At 38.9% G+C, this 16,454-nt stretch overlaps 1 protein-coding gene across 1 annotated transcript in view; it reads right to left on the bottom strand.

The window, feature by feature from the left end:
- Positions 1-16,454, bottom strand: part of NCAM2 (neural cell adhesion molecule 2) — a 206,076-nt gene that overhangs the window by 5,492 nt on the left and 184,130 nt on the right. Inside the window, exons 16-17 of the mRNA XM_081003681.1 lie at positions 3,078-3,282; positions 1,329-1,448 (exon numbers count right to left, since the gene is read on the bottom strand). Coding sequence (XP_080859807.1) covers positions 1,329-1,448; positions 3,078-3,282 — 325 coding nt within the window. The remainder of the gene's footprint in view (positions 1-1,328; positions 1,449-3,077; positions 3,283-16,454) is intronic.

The raw sequence follows: 16,454 nt of genomic DNA, 5'->3' as shown, positions 1-16,454 counted from the left end.
TGTTAACAATGTGCAACACTGCCCAAAAAATAATTGTTCATACAATTGCATCAAGTTTCATTTTGTGAAGTATTTTACTGATGCCCATGTGTTGTCTTTCATGCTCCATAGAAACTTTTCTTCTAGTAGAAATGGGTTTAATTGTGTTTTTAACATTGTTGTAAATCACTTGGAGACTTTCCCATAAAAAGTGATTAACAAATCTAAGAAATACTACTACTAGCAGGCAGGGTCCCCCAATCCAGATTGGGAATGGGGGGCATCAATTTAAAGCTTCTCCTTCTCTCTCCAGGGTCCCAAACCAGATCAAGCATTCCCATACCTGCCATTTACATTTGATTGATTTCAAAGGGATGTCCATTTAACCAGCTACATTTGGATTGGGACAAATATCTTCAAGAACAAGCAGTTGCTAGAAAATATGTATTATATGATGGAAGGAGCATCAAGATGATATGTTGTAAGGTACACTAAGATTACTTTGCCCCATAGTTCTGGGAGGAAAGTTGCTGATGTTAGTGCACAACCTACAGCTTATACACTATGGAGATGGTAGTGTGATCTGGACCTAGGTCACAGACCCACTTACATTGGTTCAGCCATGAGTCATCCCTTCTGCTAATTCAGTTCTCAGTAGCAGGCAACACAAGGCAGCTACCCTGACCTTTTTAGCTAGCAGCTATTATTTGTAGAGAATGCTAATTCTGTAACACAGCACACTATAGTTGGGACTTTCCTGTTGATGTCAAAAATTACAGTGCTCCAGAGGCAGGGGGCAAGGCAGCGAGAAACCACAGCACCTGCTTGAGCTAGTTTCTGATGCTCAGCACTGAGCTGAGGGTCAACCACAGAGTTCCTGTTTGATAGCCCCAATTTATAACAATTAGAACATCAGTCTGCTGCAACTAAAGCGTAAGTTGATTAATAGGAAGAAACACAAGGCTTGAGAGAAACACGTCCATAGAAGGACCGCACCAGGCTGCCAACTTGAGTAAACTAGGGTGGGGCAGGTAAACCCTGCTCCATATAATCGATCAAATGACATGGTGCATGCACACCATTTGAAGGGCAATTCCCATCAACTTAGGGGGTGGTCCCCTCAAATATTTTATTGGGTGTGTGGAGTTGAGCAGTTGGTTCCTGTGATGCAAACCAATCAGGGGAGTACAATGGGGATGGGCAGGGTACGGTAGGAAATCACATATGTGTATATAATGTGATTTAGAACTTATGCCTCTCATCCAGTCTTGGGAGATCTGCTGGACATCTGCTGGACATTCACTTTTGAATATACAGGGTGTGAAGTTATTAAAATGTGGACTACATACTCTGGTTCTGTTAATGGTGTTGTTTCATTGGGTTCATTTACTGGACTTCCATCTTCGTGATTGGTAATTCTTTCATCCTCTGTTCTCATTTCAACTATCGGCTCTTTTGATCCGTCTTTCCTAAAGAACATTGAAAGATTCTTAGCCTCACTTCCTTTGTGATAAAAATATGTTGCATTTTATTAATTGTCAGTATTCTGCTTTCAGAATCATGGAAGAAAAGCAAAAGGCAACTATAATTAATACTGATAAAAATATTTCAACATTTATTACATCCATCATTGTCACCTCATACATTATCATACATTTTAACCTCAAACGAATATGCAAAAATAAATGTTATATCTAAATAATAATTTGAGAGTGCCAAATTGGATTTTTCAAAAACTAACATTGAGGCTAGCAAACTATCTGATCTATTCAGCATGACAAATGATAGTAGCCATATTATAGTTTCAACTTATATAGATTAATTAATATGCTTTCCTGAATAAAAGGAGAAAAATTAATGCCTTTCTCATGGAAACTGATGGTAAGATTTTCAGAGCTGTAACGATATGCTTGCATAGACTTGCCAATTTCATTAATGTGTTATGTTGGAAAACCCTTTTCCTTTTCATCAAAGTAGCATCAAATGTGTGGGGTGGGGGATGAAATCATTTTTGAGTGCTGCTTATATATAAGGACTTTTAACTTCCATTGCTTAAAAATATGGGAAACTGATCAGCATTTACCTAACTCTCTCATTGAAAGCCACCAACAAAACATGAATGTGCTTAATTTTGGCTGAATGGGATTCGTTATGTCTTCAGTCTCAGTACTGACTAAAAGCAACTTTCCAGGGTTTTTAGACAATGGTCCTTCCAAGCGGTCCCTGGAGATTCCAGGGATTAAAGCTTAGATATTTTGCATGTTCTCTATCACTGAACTACAGCCCCTTCTAACACTGAAGCCTCAGCACAAATGTCTATTAAAAAAACTATTTTAAAAAATTGTAACATGCAATGTGTAATTCTGCCTTTCCTTGGCAATATGGCCCATCAATAAAAATGCATAGGAGCAGGCTGTACAGCTGCGGTCCTAAGCACATTTATTAAGGAAGAAGCATTGGGTTTTCTTAATATTGATGTGGTCAATAGTGCTACTCAGAGGTGTATGTTTGTAATTATAACCTGCATGGCAGCACATCTGTGAGCTCTTGGCAATTCAACACACCTGCAGTCTCTTAACAATTTAACTAATTAGCCGGGGGGAGTTTACCTGCTGCACCGAATGCAGCGATGTGATAGGGTAATTGATTATTTTGAAAACTTCATTTAAGTTGATCAAATGATTTGTATGATACTGGCTGGAGTGGAGTGGAGTGGTGAGAAGGGTTGTTTTGCAGCTGTTTGATTATTATTTAAAAATAAAAGATAAGCAAAGATATTGCGGGCAAGTTTTTATTCCATCGCCCCAGTCGCTGCGCTAACACAGTTGGTGAAGAAAGTCCAGCAGAAAGTCCAATTGGACTGACCAGCAAGGACTGGAGCAGCATGTCTGGAGTTAAAGAACACAATTTGTGCTAGTCACCTGTTGGCACACTGTTGAAATAGTGCAGTGGGCCATAAAGAAGCTGTAGTTAAATGACACAGTGAATAAGCTTTCTCAACCTTGGAGACCCAAGGTTGTTCCATGAATGGTAGTTTGTGACAGATTCACAATTCACATATGCTTGTCCTTTGGCTAAATGTTGCGACTAATACTCACAGATATGCAGCCTTCCCCTCCTCTAGCTCTTTACTCTTCCCACTGGAGCCACTCTTCTTTCCGCAGATCCTTCTGGTGATGCACATCAGCAATCCACATTGCCGTACAAAGAAGCAGCTGACATCAGTCACGACAAGGATTAATAAAAGGGCAGCTACACCCAGTCCAATGACTGCACCGAGTCCAAGTCCATTAAAAAGTGTGTCTTGAAAACAAGCAAAATAGACAAAGGCAATCCGGTTAATCTACTGTGATGCATTCACAAAGTGGAGAGCTTATATGTCTTGATGGCAGGCCTACTTTTGCACATTAAAGGCCTTAAAGTACTTCAGACTTTTCTAGCAAAACAATTTTCTTCTACTGCAATGCAGTATGCATTGTGCCTGCTGGCTTTAAAGCGTGGTAGTTACATGCAAACTAGGAAGAGTGTTTTGTCAGGTAATTTAGCTACAGAATTCAATGGCTGATCATGTACTTTGGAGATAATCAAACATTATAGCTCAAAAGGGGTGTTATTTTTAGAACATGCATTATTTGATTGATGGTTTGTCAGATCCCATCATTCCACTGTTGAACAAAACAGAAAGGTTATATGTAAATACTTTTTTAAATGCTACGGTTAGTACAAATAGACACTTTTCAAAGTTAATTGTGCAGCTATTAGTTCACACTTGATGAACTTCAAATATATTTTTGTACTTATTCCAGTGTAAACACACAGAACTTCATTAAGTTTACTCTGGAGTTGAAGCAGAATAAAAATTGGTTGAAAATGTTTATCCAGACTACACGTCCATACAATTGGCCTTTGGCAGAAAAAAATCATTTGGGAGGGATAGGGGACCTTATCTGAAGGTAATAAATAAATATACAAATGTAGTTTTAAAACTATTAATTTCAAAATTCAACACTTTCAATCTTTATTCAAGTAAATTGTTTTACATAACTTTCCTATCCCACCCAAGTGCATTATAGTAGACAGAGATCATCTAAGCCTACAAAACAAAATATTGAATTGCATGTGACAGGCTGGTTGTGTCACGCCTTTGCAGCTCTAGCAAGACCTGGCATATTAGGAACATAGGCAGCTGTGTTGCCTTGTATCACACCATTGGCCCATCTAGCTCACAACTGTCTACACTTGTGATGGGGAACCTGTGGCTGGACTCCACCACCTATCACCCTTGAACATTGGCCATGCTGACACTGAAAGGGATCCAACTTCATGTGGAAGGCCACAGCTTTCCATCTCTAGTGTACACTGACCACCAGCGGCTGGAGATGTTGGGATTTAACGGGAACCTTTTCCCATGTGCTTTGCTACTGAGTTACAATCCTGACATCTCCTTAGCAACAGTAACAGCACCACCCTCTTTTCTGCAGTAGTAATAGCTATGATATCTGTGTTCCAAGATATAGCTGGGCCTTGAATGTCAAAAAATTCCAGGGTGGGGTGTTGTCATATGGCCTTTACTCAGCCCTTAGGAAGAATGGACATGGATAGTGGTGGTGAAGAACAGAGAATTGACAGATATACATATACATTAATAAAATTTGTGTTTTTGTTATATCTCATCTTTTTCTGTTCTATTTGTTAAGTACTTGAAGCTGGAAAGTTGACTGCTATATTCTAGGCATCAAATAGCAAGTATGATCTGAAAGCCTTATATAGACCAGAGCCCCAATACATGCAGCACTATTAAAACAAATTTCAAATAGTGCAAATCTATTACTACCAAAAAGGATGCTGACACAACTAGAAAGGAAAAAAGTAGGACTAGTAATTAAGAGTGGGAGTGGAGCATGTGCTCTTGTACTTAGGAGAAACTAAGCCTGAGGTCGGGCCCTGCCATTGGGAAGTGGCTACAGATTATGAGTTTGGCTGGATCAGTTGCAGATATGTAGACATGAAATTCTGTGAGGTTAGGGGGGAGACCTCTGGATATGAGGGAAATATAAATTCCTGATTATAGAGAGGCTTCAGAGAGTGTTTAGTTTAACATATTTAAAAGGCCTCTTCAGATCTTCACACTGAGGTCTGAAATGGAGCCAGCATGCACAAAGGGATGCTGGTGGGGAGGGGCAGGGTTTCCATGCGTGCCCCTTTCCCCCTCCCCAGTTGAAGCCCTCAGATGTGTACTCAAATTCCTGAAATAGGGCTTACACTAATTTAAATTGTTCATCCACTGAAAGTTTTGCGCAGGCAAAAATGGTAACAATGCCGTAAGTAGATCTTCTTATGTGTAGAACAATGTATTTGCAATGTATCATCTAACATTAGAGAGGCTGTTGTTTTTGTTTTTGCAGTGCATGAGAAATCTAGCTTGATAAAAACAGTCTTGCCTTCTGAATCCATGCTGAAGCAAAGAGAGCTCAAGCCTTTTCACCTTCACCCAATTCTTGTTTTCTATTTAACCCCTACAGCTGCAAGGCCCTCTGCATACATCATGCTAGCATACTCAATGGTTACCCTGGGCTATAGGTTGCTGGTCTGTTAATAGTGGATATATCTATGCACCATGCACTACAAGAAGATCAAAGCTATCCATTCTGAAGGAAATCAGCCCTGAGTGCTCACTGGAAGGACAGATCCTGAAGCTGAGGCTCCAATACTTTGGCCATCTCATGAGAAGACTTCCTGGAAAAGCCCCTGATGTTGGGAAAGATGGAGGACACAAGGAGAAGGGGACGACAGAGGACGAGATGGTTGGACAGTGTTCTCAAAGCTACCAGCATGAGTTTGACCAAACTGCGGGAGGCAGTGGAAGACAGGAGTGCCTGGCATGCTCTGGTCCATGGGGTCACAAAGAGTTGGACACAACTAAATGACTAAACAACATCTATGCACCAACCTCTTCACAACTGTAGCTGGGCCATGTGAAAGTTTGAACGTTTACTGGTTTGTCATACATTGCATTTCACAAACATGGGAAATGGAACTTAGTGATTAAAGGCTACTGGACACCCCAATTCTTTCAGCAGCAGCAATAATAAATAATCTCTTTAATATGAGATTGCGTAGGTCGTGTTTGGTGAATTGTACATCGTAATCCCAGAGAATCGCCTTTGGTTGAATTGTCCCACAATTGTCCCACAATGCTGCATGTAGAAAAATTCAAAGTAACTTTGGGAGGTCCTGCATAGGCCAAATATCTGAAGAAATATTGAGGCAAGAAATGAAAATCTAGGGGGAAATGATCAGGCCAGTAATGCTGCACTTTACTTATTTATTATCCCTCCAGGCTCAGTCATTAATTATATGACTCATAAGACAGTTTAGAGGCGTTTAATGAAATTAGGACAATTTTCTTTCTTTCTTTATGTATAACATAGTAGCAGTGAGGCACCACAGCCAAGATAACGACTGGGAACTATTATAAACATATAGAATAATTCTGTAATACTAGGACACTGTTCACTGGCTTATATGCAATTTCAGAAGGTCTAAGGGCAATAGTCACAAATTTTGATTAATGATTCTGACTGCCTCACTAATTAGAATGGCTACTTTTGCATCCCATTTTAGATTACTCGGTAACCTAACCCCAGTTTGAACTGCTGTCCCTAATTCAAAAGAAAATAGTTTGTCAATCTTATCTTTCGTTGGTGAAATTCATCCAAGCTGTCTTACAAATTTATTTATTAGCTAATTATTTTTAATGCCCTTTATCAGCTATGATCCCAGGGTGATAATCTAAAACCAATACAGAATGCAACCATAATACAATGCAGCAAGAGGACAACCTTCGGCTTAGTAAGCATGTTACAAAAAGCCAAACCATGGCTTAGTGTAAACAAACATGCACATGGCTGACTCACTCCATGAATGCTGCTGCTGATGTGCAGCTCTGAGCTAAGCCCTGTGGTGCTTGATCTGCAATGATAGATTCACATATGCTATAGCCATATGTTGGTGAACATTAATGTGTTCAGCAGCTCTGGGTATAATAGATAAATTCTTCGTTGATGTAATTTACTGCTGCACAGCTTAAAGCAGATCTTTGAGATCTTCAGATATTTGAGGTGGCTGTCACCGATGGAAGCAAAAGCACTGAAAAAGCTCAATATGGAGGCCAAATGGCCGAAATATTGGGAAATCTTGGAACAAGAGGGAGACAGACTGAAATTGCAGAGTTTTGAGAAACTAAAAAACAAAGTGCGAGATTGGCTTCATTATTATCAGATAATGGAGGCATATAATTCGGACAAGAAAATTGGCTTCCAGGTGGAAAAATCAAAATTAGAAACAGAACTGTTAGAACCCAAAACTAAGATTTTGTCAAAGATGTATAACTTGCTGTTGAAATGGAATACTCAGGATGAAACGGTGAAATCTGCTATGATTAAATGGGCACAAGATGTTGGACATAATATAATGATGGCTGACTGGGAACAGTTATGGACCACAGGTATGAAGTTTACGGCATGTAATGCCTTAAAAGAGAATATTATGAAAATGGTATACAGGTGGTACATGACTCCAGTCAAGCTTGCAAAAATCTATCATTTGCCCGATAATAAATGTTGGAAATGTAAAGAAACTGAAGGTACATTCTTTCACCTTTGGTGAACATGCCCAAGGATTAAGGCTTTCTGGGAGATGCTCTATAATGAATTGAAAAAAGTATTTAAATATACCTTCTTGAAGAAACCAGAGGCCTTTCTCCTGGGCATAGTCGGCCAATTGGTGCCAAAGAAGGATAGAACTTTTTTTATGTATGCCACAACAGCAGCAAGAATACTTATTGCAAAGTATTGGAAGACACAAGATCTACCCACTCTGGAAGAATGGCAGATGAAGGTGATTGACTATATGGAACTGGCGGAAATGACTGGCAGAATCCGGGACCAGGGAGAAGAGTCGGTGGAAGAAGATTGGAAGAAATTTAAAGACTATTTACAGAAATATTGTAAAATTAATGAATGTTAGAATGATGTTGGATAGAAATTAAGTGGTTTTTAGCTGCAATACTATAAGGGAATATGAAAAATGGATTACTAACAGGTAAAAATTTAATGTTACAATATTTTAAGATTAATGATTAGGATAGACAAAGAGGGGAAGGATTTGCTGAACCAACAAACTGAACTGGAATACAAAAAAGGGAGGCGTGAGGAGGTCCGGGAAACAAGCTAATGAAAAATAAGTAATGGAAAGATTGAGTTGTTTTTAACTATTTTTATTTTTTGTGTTTTTCTTTTTTCTATTTTTATTTTGTAATATTTTGAAAATCTTAATAAATATCTTATTAAAAAAAAAAGAGATCTTCAGATATTTGTGCCAAATATTTGTGTTGAGGTAGTTTTGTGAAACTGAGACTCAGGCTTAATTTTAGTCAAACTTGCAATCTATTCCATTAGCCCAATGACTTTTTTAATGCCAGGGGAGGGAGCAAAATGAATACAGTTTGGAAAGGGGAGAAAAATGAAATTGAGAAATAGTATGGGAAGAGGCCCCTTAATTCCCCCATCCCATTTCCCTGGTCCAAATGGCTACATTGCCAAACAACTGGTGTTAATACTTTGGTCTTAACTTACAATCTGTTGAAGAGTGAATGGTCATTTATGATTAAGTTTTTGGAACCCAAATTCCATACAAGTGAGCTGAATTTACGTGGATTTCACTTCAAAATCTGAATGAAATGGCCTTTAGGTATGTTCTCCACCCCCACTTTCTAGCCTGTCTCTCAGAATTGCCTTGGGGTAAAATGGAAATCATGCCAAACCCCAAGTTTCCCCTACAAACACTATGTCACATCTCACACTATCAGCAAAAATGGCTTTGTCCCTTTCTCCCTGTGGGAGAATTTTGTGGACAGAGCTCTGCCCACCAATAAATCTAAAGCCTACCATCTTTTCTTTCAATGCCGATGGATTTCAGGCAGTGAGCTTAACATTACTGTTAGGCTTTTCTTTCTGTGCAAATGCTTATTGTTTTGTACAGAACTGAGTCACAAGATTAGCTTAGGATAAATCCTGTATAAGCAGAGAGGTGCAGAGGCTGCAAGGCATTGATTGTATCCAACAATCCATGTGTGGCATTCTGCTTGCTCAGTAGATCTTCCCCTTCTCCCATCCCTTCAAAGAAAGCCTGCTTCAGAAGGTCCCCAAACCCTCTACAGAAGATTCTGAGGGTGCATAAGAAGGGGGCTTCTGGAGATAGGGAAAGAGAGGAGAAATTTCCATTGCATAAGTGGGAGCCTGCTACATGAGGGTGGCAGCATTGGAAAAACCCCTAAATTTGTGCATCCCTAGTGTGCAAGTCTGGCAGGTAGAATCCTCCCACTACATAAATGGATGAACAAGACATGATTAAGTAATGCTATCCATTACAACTATGGTCTGATCATGTCAACTCACTCTTTGGTGAGTTCCTAAAACTATAAAGCCCCATTTAATCATTTTGCTCCTGCTGAGAATAACACATCCCTTTATTCTTTCACTTTAAGTTCTTGGGGTTTTTTTATTATGTGATGTTTTAATTTATTAATTAATTGAGTGGAGCAATTAATAGTTCTAATCCCATTAGTAACAGAACTGATTAGAATTTCATGGTTGAAGGAGACAAGAAGTGATCTGATTCACGAAGGGATATAAGCAAGAAAGGAGACAACCTCAACAGGTGCTAAACTTAATTAGCCTAAGAAGCAGCACAACAAACATTATCTTCAAGTTGCCCCTAATGAGCAGTTTATATCCAAAATGCATTGAGATGCATTTCTTCATGTTACATTGCTTCATGACACTTGCAGAGATTATTTTCTCTCTTGTTTCTTTGTTGTCCCCCCTAATCCATCAAAGAAACTCGCATACAAGCTTCTGCATTGGGTCTGTTCTTTGGGATGCAACCCCTTAATTACAACAAATAGCTGGGGAAGGGAGAAGTCCTTACTTCCAGCCCTCTTGGAAATCCTGATCACATAATTGGAGACATATTCTGAGCACCCAACTCTCAACTAAAGATGTCCAGTGTGCAAAAAGCAAAATAAACCAAAGCAGACTATTTTCCCATAAAAAAGCCTCAGATTTTTATTTTTCTCTCCCCCTAAGGGGGGAATAGCAACTTTGTAGAATTTTCTCCACCACTTTCTTGTGGTGATCACCATGATAGAGCTTGAGCTACTGTTACATAAATTGCTACAGAGAAAATGAAAGCCTATGCAGAAAGCAGAATAAGGAGAGATGGTTTTGCAAAGTAATGCAGTTATGAAGCAAACATACATCAAATTGTAAAGAAAGGAAATAAAATATTGAATTTTATGGGCAACACTCTGTGTAATGAAAATCTCAATTCTCAATTGATCACATATTTTCATACTTAATTCTAGTGAATTGAGTGTCGGCAATTGGCAATTGAGAATTCAACATTTTGCAAGGTAGTCACAGATTTTAAAATAGTGGGCTGTATAAAATTTGCTGATTTGGATCCTGTGTTTATTTTGATTGACATTTGTCAAAAATGTACTGGTTCCACAATTCTATCGCTTTCAAATATGAATAGCTTTTCATAAATGCAAATATCTTTATCTATGGTCCTGTCAAGTTAACTATAAATTTTTTTTTGCCATCACTACACCAGGTTCAATAAGAGTTTCTCAAAAACTTTTGAATGTGTTATCACTCCCAACCCTTTTAATTACAAATATGTTAACTATGACAGAGGGCTTTGTTCTGAAAATATTCCATCAAAGCCGAATCAGACAAATGAGATGACATGTGAAAATTAGTACTAGCAGGTAGTACCCATCAATATATAGCAGAGGTAGCCAACATGGCTCCTTCTATATGTAATTAGAATAAAACTTCCAACATCTCTGATCATTGGCCATGCTGGTGAGGCTGATGGGAGTTCTAATAACATCTGTAGGACACCACAAAGCTGTATTTTAAAGTACAGCATTTTGAAAATGATTCTGACTACCTGTGGTTGCAGGAAACTAGCTGCATGTGACAACTTGGGGCTCAGATGGGCAGTGCATCCAACCAGTTCAATACTTCAGGAAGCCACGTAAATTATGTCGACCACTCATTACCTGCACTGGTCTATTCTTCTTAGAAAAAAAGGGCCTTAATGTAATCTGTTGTAATATTTACCTGCATGGGAATAAAGGATTGTATCCAATGCTAGTATTACTCAGAATAAGCTCATTGAAATGCATTTGTTAGTGGTGTTCATTAGTTTGAATGTGTCTACTCTGAGTCGAACTAGCATTGCCTACAGCCCATAATTACTAATTTTAAAAGATGCTGAAATCACCGTGACATTTGTTTCAAATGATGGTTCAGTAAATGGGAATGGAATACAAACAATATTTCTTACTGGTCCCAGTTTATTTCAATTTGAAATAGTAGCTATCGAAGACCAAGCTTTGGAAGGTGAAAGTATTACCAACAAAATCTCAGCATGGTGAATCTATATAGATTGTCAGACACTGTGCCCTCCTTGGATTACAAGTAGGATTTTCTTTTTTTAATATGATTAATCAGAGTAAAAATTAATTAAACAGTTGCTAAGAGCTATTCCTCATGTGTTATTTTCCTCTGCACATCTTTATGTTGGAATCAGAATAGGAAAAGGGAATCTTCACCCTTGGGATTGTTCCCAGGCCACACCCTCTCTCCCTAGACCATGTCCCTGCTCTGTGCCTTCCTTGGGTTGTTTTGTTTTAACTCTGAAAATGCATTTTGATTTCCTATATGCAGGATGGGAAAATGTCTATGTGGAGAGAGGGCCCCTGTCTTTTACGTGGCTGCTGTAGTCTACCAAGGGCACTTTTGTTTCTGGCCCTGCCCACAGCTGACATGCAGTCCCCATAAGTTTCCTTGTGAAAAAATGTGATTCTTGGACTGAAAGGTATGGAATCTTACTGGAGGAGACCACATGTTGGTCACCCTCACTCCCATGATGCTTTAAGGCAGGTCTCTGACTTAAGATGGAACAGGTATACACAAGTTTAATAAGGAAGCAGGCACTTGTGCAGCTATTTTGAAAAATGCTACCAAAACCACAGGCCTGAAATTCTTATGTTGCATGGCATAGCACCTTTACCCCTAGCTGCTTTCATGTGTACAGCCAAGTTTGAACTGATGCATATATGTCACACTCCCACAATACTATTGGTATATCTACTAGGGCTGTATCCCAGATTTGACCAAATCTCAAGCCAAGTAACCTGATTCAGGTGGGTCTCAGCTTTGGTTGATTTGAAGTTGAGGCTTAAGGATAACTGAGAGATTATTTTTATTGTTAATAGGAGCTGGCAATTGTACTTGGTTTTTTAAATGTTATACTCAGACACACACATACACATACATGCACACACACACACACACACACACACAATCTGAACACTATTATGGTTTACTGAAAGATCTTCATGATAAGCTAGGTTCTATGTCCACTGTAAAGAAGCAGTATGCCTCTGAATAGCAGTTTCTGGGCATTACAAATAGATTAAGGTCATGCTTGTGGGTTTCCCATAGGCATCTGGCTAGTCACTGTGAGAACTAGATGCTGAACTAGACTGTTCTTATAGCTGCATTACATTTGGTAGGGTTCAGAATAAGAAGCAATAACCACAATGCGATGATTGTGTTTTCGTCAATATTTTACTGATAAGACAATACTGTCCTTTGACTTTAAAAGGGGGGGGGGATCCTGAGAAGAATGTTATACAATTAACTGTGATGTGGAAACGTGTGAATTAGAACAACAGTCCCTATATATAAAAAATAAAGAAACTACTGCTAAATGAATGTTACATCACTTTTCTTTATTACAAAAATGGCGTAAAGACAAAATGGACATTAAACAAGTAATGAAAGACGTGCATAAGGTTACAAATGTTTTTGACATTACACTTGGAAAGATTTTGTGGGACATTACACTTACAATGCACACACTTGTTTTAAGGAAAAGATATGATGCATGACAGTAACCATCAGTGTGTACTAAAAGCCATTGAGACAGAATGTCAATGAGACATGAATGAATGAATAAAGAGTTACACAGTGCTTCATAAACTACATTAAAACTATATATTTCTACATTTGGAAAGAGTTTTGTTTTTAAATAGCATTCCAGAGAAGATATTTAGTATGGACAGTTTCTCTCTCACACACACACCCCTACACCCCACACCCACACCTAAAATCATGGCTTATTGGGAAAGAGAAGCAGTGACCCATGAACTTTAAAACCACAGTTCCCCATTACATCTGACCTTGGGGAACTGTGGTTTGCTCTAACCAAAGCTAGTTAAAGCAAACTAGGATCAAACTCTGGTTTGAACCAGCCTAGACTAGCTTAAGCCAGCTGTTGGGAACCTTTGGTGCTCCAACGTTGCTGAAATACAATTCCCATCATCCATTACTACTGACCATACTTGCTGGTGCTGTTGGGAGTTGTAGTACAGAAACATCTTGAAAGCCAGAGGTTCCTCACATCTGCTTTAAATGAACCAGACATATGCTGGATATGCTTGATTTATTTTTCATGTGTTACAATTCAAATATGATTAGTAACCAAAAGAAAATAACAAAATAATGTTAAGACCAACTTTATATCAAATAAAAACAATTATTTTACAACCTGCAAATATACATTCCTGTAATTTGATTACTGAAATCAAGAGTTTACATTAATGGACAGCAACATGTTTTTGTATCCAGAGCTTTAATGCTGAGTAGATGTCTTTTAAAGATTATGAAATACAGGAACATATAAAATGCTAACTGATTCTAAGATTGATACACAATGCTCAATTTATTTCAATGTGTCTACTCTGGGCATAGCTGAAGCTGGTTATCACACACAGTTTTGAACTTTGTGAATTAGTGGGTGCTTTAGTGAGGGTAGCTGTATTGCTGCCTAGAGATTTAGCTTTAGATGATGCCCTGCTTGTCACACCTTTAAATTCTTAGAGAATTGGTGTGGTCCTCTAATAAAAACCCCCATAAAAATATGTTGCAATAATTAGAGAAATATGTTATTACTCACTCACAAAGTACTTACTATTTAGTTAAATGCCTGTAAAAGGATCAGATTGGGGTAATAGTCTCTGGACTCACACCATCTCTTTCCCCTTTCCCCAACCTATTTCTGCTTCCTTTGCTTCAGCACCTCCCCTTCACAACTCAGACTCTGTTTCATGGCTCTCCCTCCCTCATTCAGCACCCCTGTGCTGAAGTTTCTGCCCTTCATCTGAGCACTCAGATGTTTAACTTCCCATTCCACAGTCACAGCATCCCATCACCTTCTCCCTCCTCACCCCTCACCAATATTTTTTCAGTGTTGAGATAGGTCAGAGCTGGATCAGGAGCTGTGAATATGATCCTGCCCCTTGTTTTGTCCATAGGGAAAGCCTCACTGAAAGATGACAAGAGAAGGTGTAGGGACTCTTCATCCCAGGGGTGCCAACTTGGGCTCCAGGCAATGGGTGCCCAATGGCACCTGCGACATAACATGACATTGCGGTGTCATGATGTCATGTTAATCAGTGCGCTGCAGCAGAACTTCTGAGGCCTGGCAGGGCCTCGGACACCTCAGAGATCATGCCCAAGGCCTCCCACAACCTCCAGCGAGACTTCTGGTTTGTACTGGAAGTGCTGTTGGAAGGCCTGGTTGGGCCTCCGGTGCGACTTTGGTTAGAAACCAGAGGTCACATCGGAGCCCGCAGTGTGGGTACCAAGCACCCAGAAAAAAATTGTGGATGCCCGGGCATCTAGGTCACCCAATGCTTGGCACCTACGCTTCACTTACATTCAGTCTGAATGCCTGAAAGTCATGAATGCCTTTGCCATGGTCAATGTAAAGGGCAGTACAGCTGATTCTACCCCAAACCCACCCACTGAAGTGTTCCTTTCCAAATAAGATATCTCATGTGTTTCCAGTGTTGTCTCTTTGGTAAGAAAGAGGTAGTCTGCTGCTGCCTTGCTTTCAGATATTTTTTGAGAGTTCACTTCCCTGATGTAACTGAGAAGCCATTTCATAGTAGCAAGACAGTAGGGAGAAATATAGACCTAAACGATCTAGAACAACCAATTGTTGCTACTCATTAGTGCCCATATAGACGAATCACTGTAATAAGGGGGGCGGGCAATGCAGATGACACACATTTGGTGGGAATCCCCTCTGTTTCTCTATATATCCTATAGTATGCTTCCTACATGTTCCATTTATATATGGTACTTCACTACTTCAGCGGGCATGGCTCTTTATTGCTTGTATGGAGACATGCAATTTCAAGCTGTTATTAGAATCAACAATGCTATAGGCAGCCTCATTGCTGGCTGATTGGACAAATTATAAGGGAAAATTTATTTATTCATTTATTAAAATATTTCTAGAGCATTATTCATACACAGCAGTAAGGCAGTATACAAAAAAGCAGAATTACAATAAAATTACAATAGAAAACAAATTGGCATTAGAAGCCAGCAGAACCCTCAAAAAAATAATGCATTTTCAGCTAGTGCCAACATTGCATTAATATATATGCTTCCTGCAACTCACAGGGAAGGTGGTTTCACAGGGAGGGTGACACTTGAACAGACCCTCTCTCTGTGAGTTGTGGAACAACCTTATATGTTTCTGAACATCTGTATAAGATATAGCCCAAGTGGTTCCTTCCAGATGTGACCATTGGCCACATGCTGGCTGGGGCTGATGAAAGTTGCAGGCAACATCTGGAAGGCACTACATTGGCCACCCCACCTTAAAAATTCCCAGTCCTATTTTAAGTCCTATTGTTGTTATATTTCTATAGGATCCATAGTAGGTTTACATTAACAAGACATGCAGATCGTAGAAGGAAAGGATGCTAACTAACAGCAACATCTAGTATCTAAATGATTATTTACTTATTAATTCTGACAGGCCAGTCAAACTGACAGGCTTCAGTTCATCAAGATGTTTAGGCTTATGCATATTTAAAGCATATACACTAGCAGAGAGGATATGGACATGGTTAAGTATTTTTAGGACATCTGCCTAATGCAGATTCCCAACATATTACTAAAGGTTTTAGGAGTGAAGAAAGTGTATATAAAATAACATATCAAGTGTAGCTCATTAAGGTTTTGAAGTTGCAAAACAGTTGCTAGGTATTATTTGCTAAATTATAAATTGGCTAGTGAAGTTCCCAATATGAATGATATGTTGAATGATACCCATAAAAATAATATGAAATAGAACATTTACTTTCCTAAATACAATACATAAGTGGATATCACTGACCATTGACAAGTTTCAATCTTATGTTCTGTATTTGAAACACAGATTGAATGATAAGCTTATTACTATCCTCAAATTTTCATGTAATCTATTTTTGCCTTTAGAAAAAAATGTATTCCCTGGTATATTAAAAACATAACAAA

Source organism: Podarcis pityusensis (genome assembly GCF_964106645.2).
Source record: "Podarcis pityusensis genome assembly, chromosome: 4".
Classification (NCBI taxonomy): domain Eukaryota; kingdom Metazoa; phylum Chordata; class Lepidosauria; order Squamata; family Lacertidae; genus Podarcis; species Podarcis pityusensis.
The sequence above is the reverse complement of the archived record's forward strand: the minus strand, read 5'-3'. Positions and strand labels throughout refer to the sequence as shown.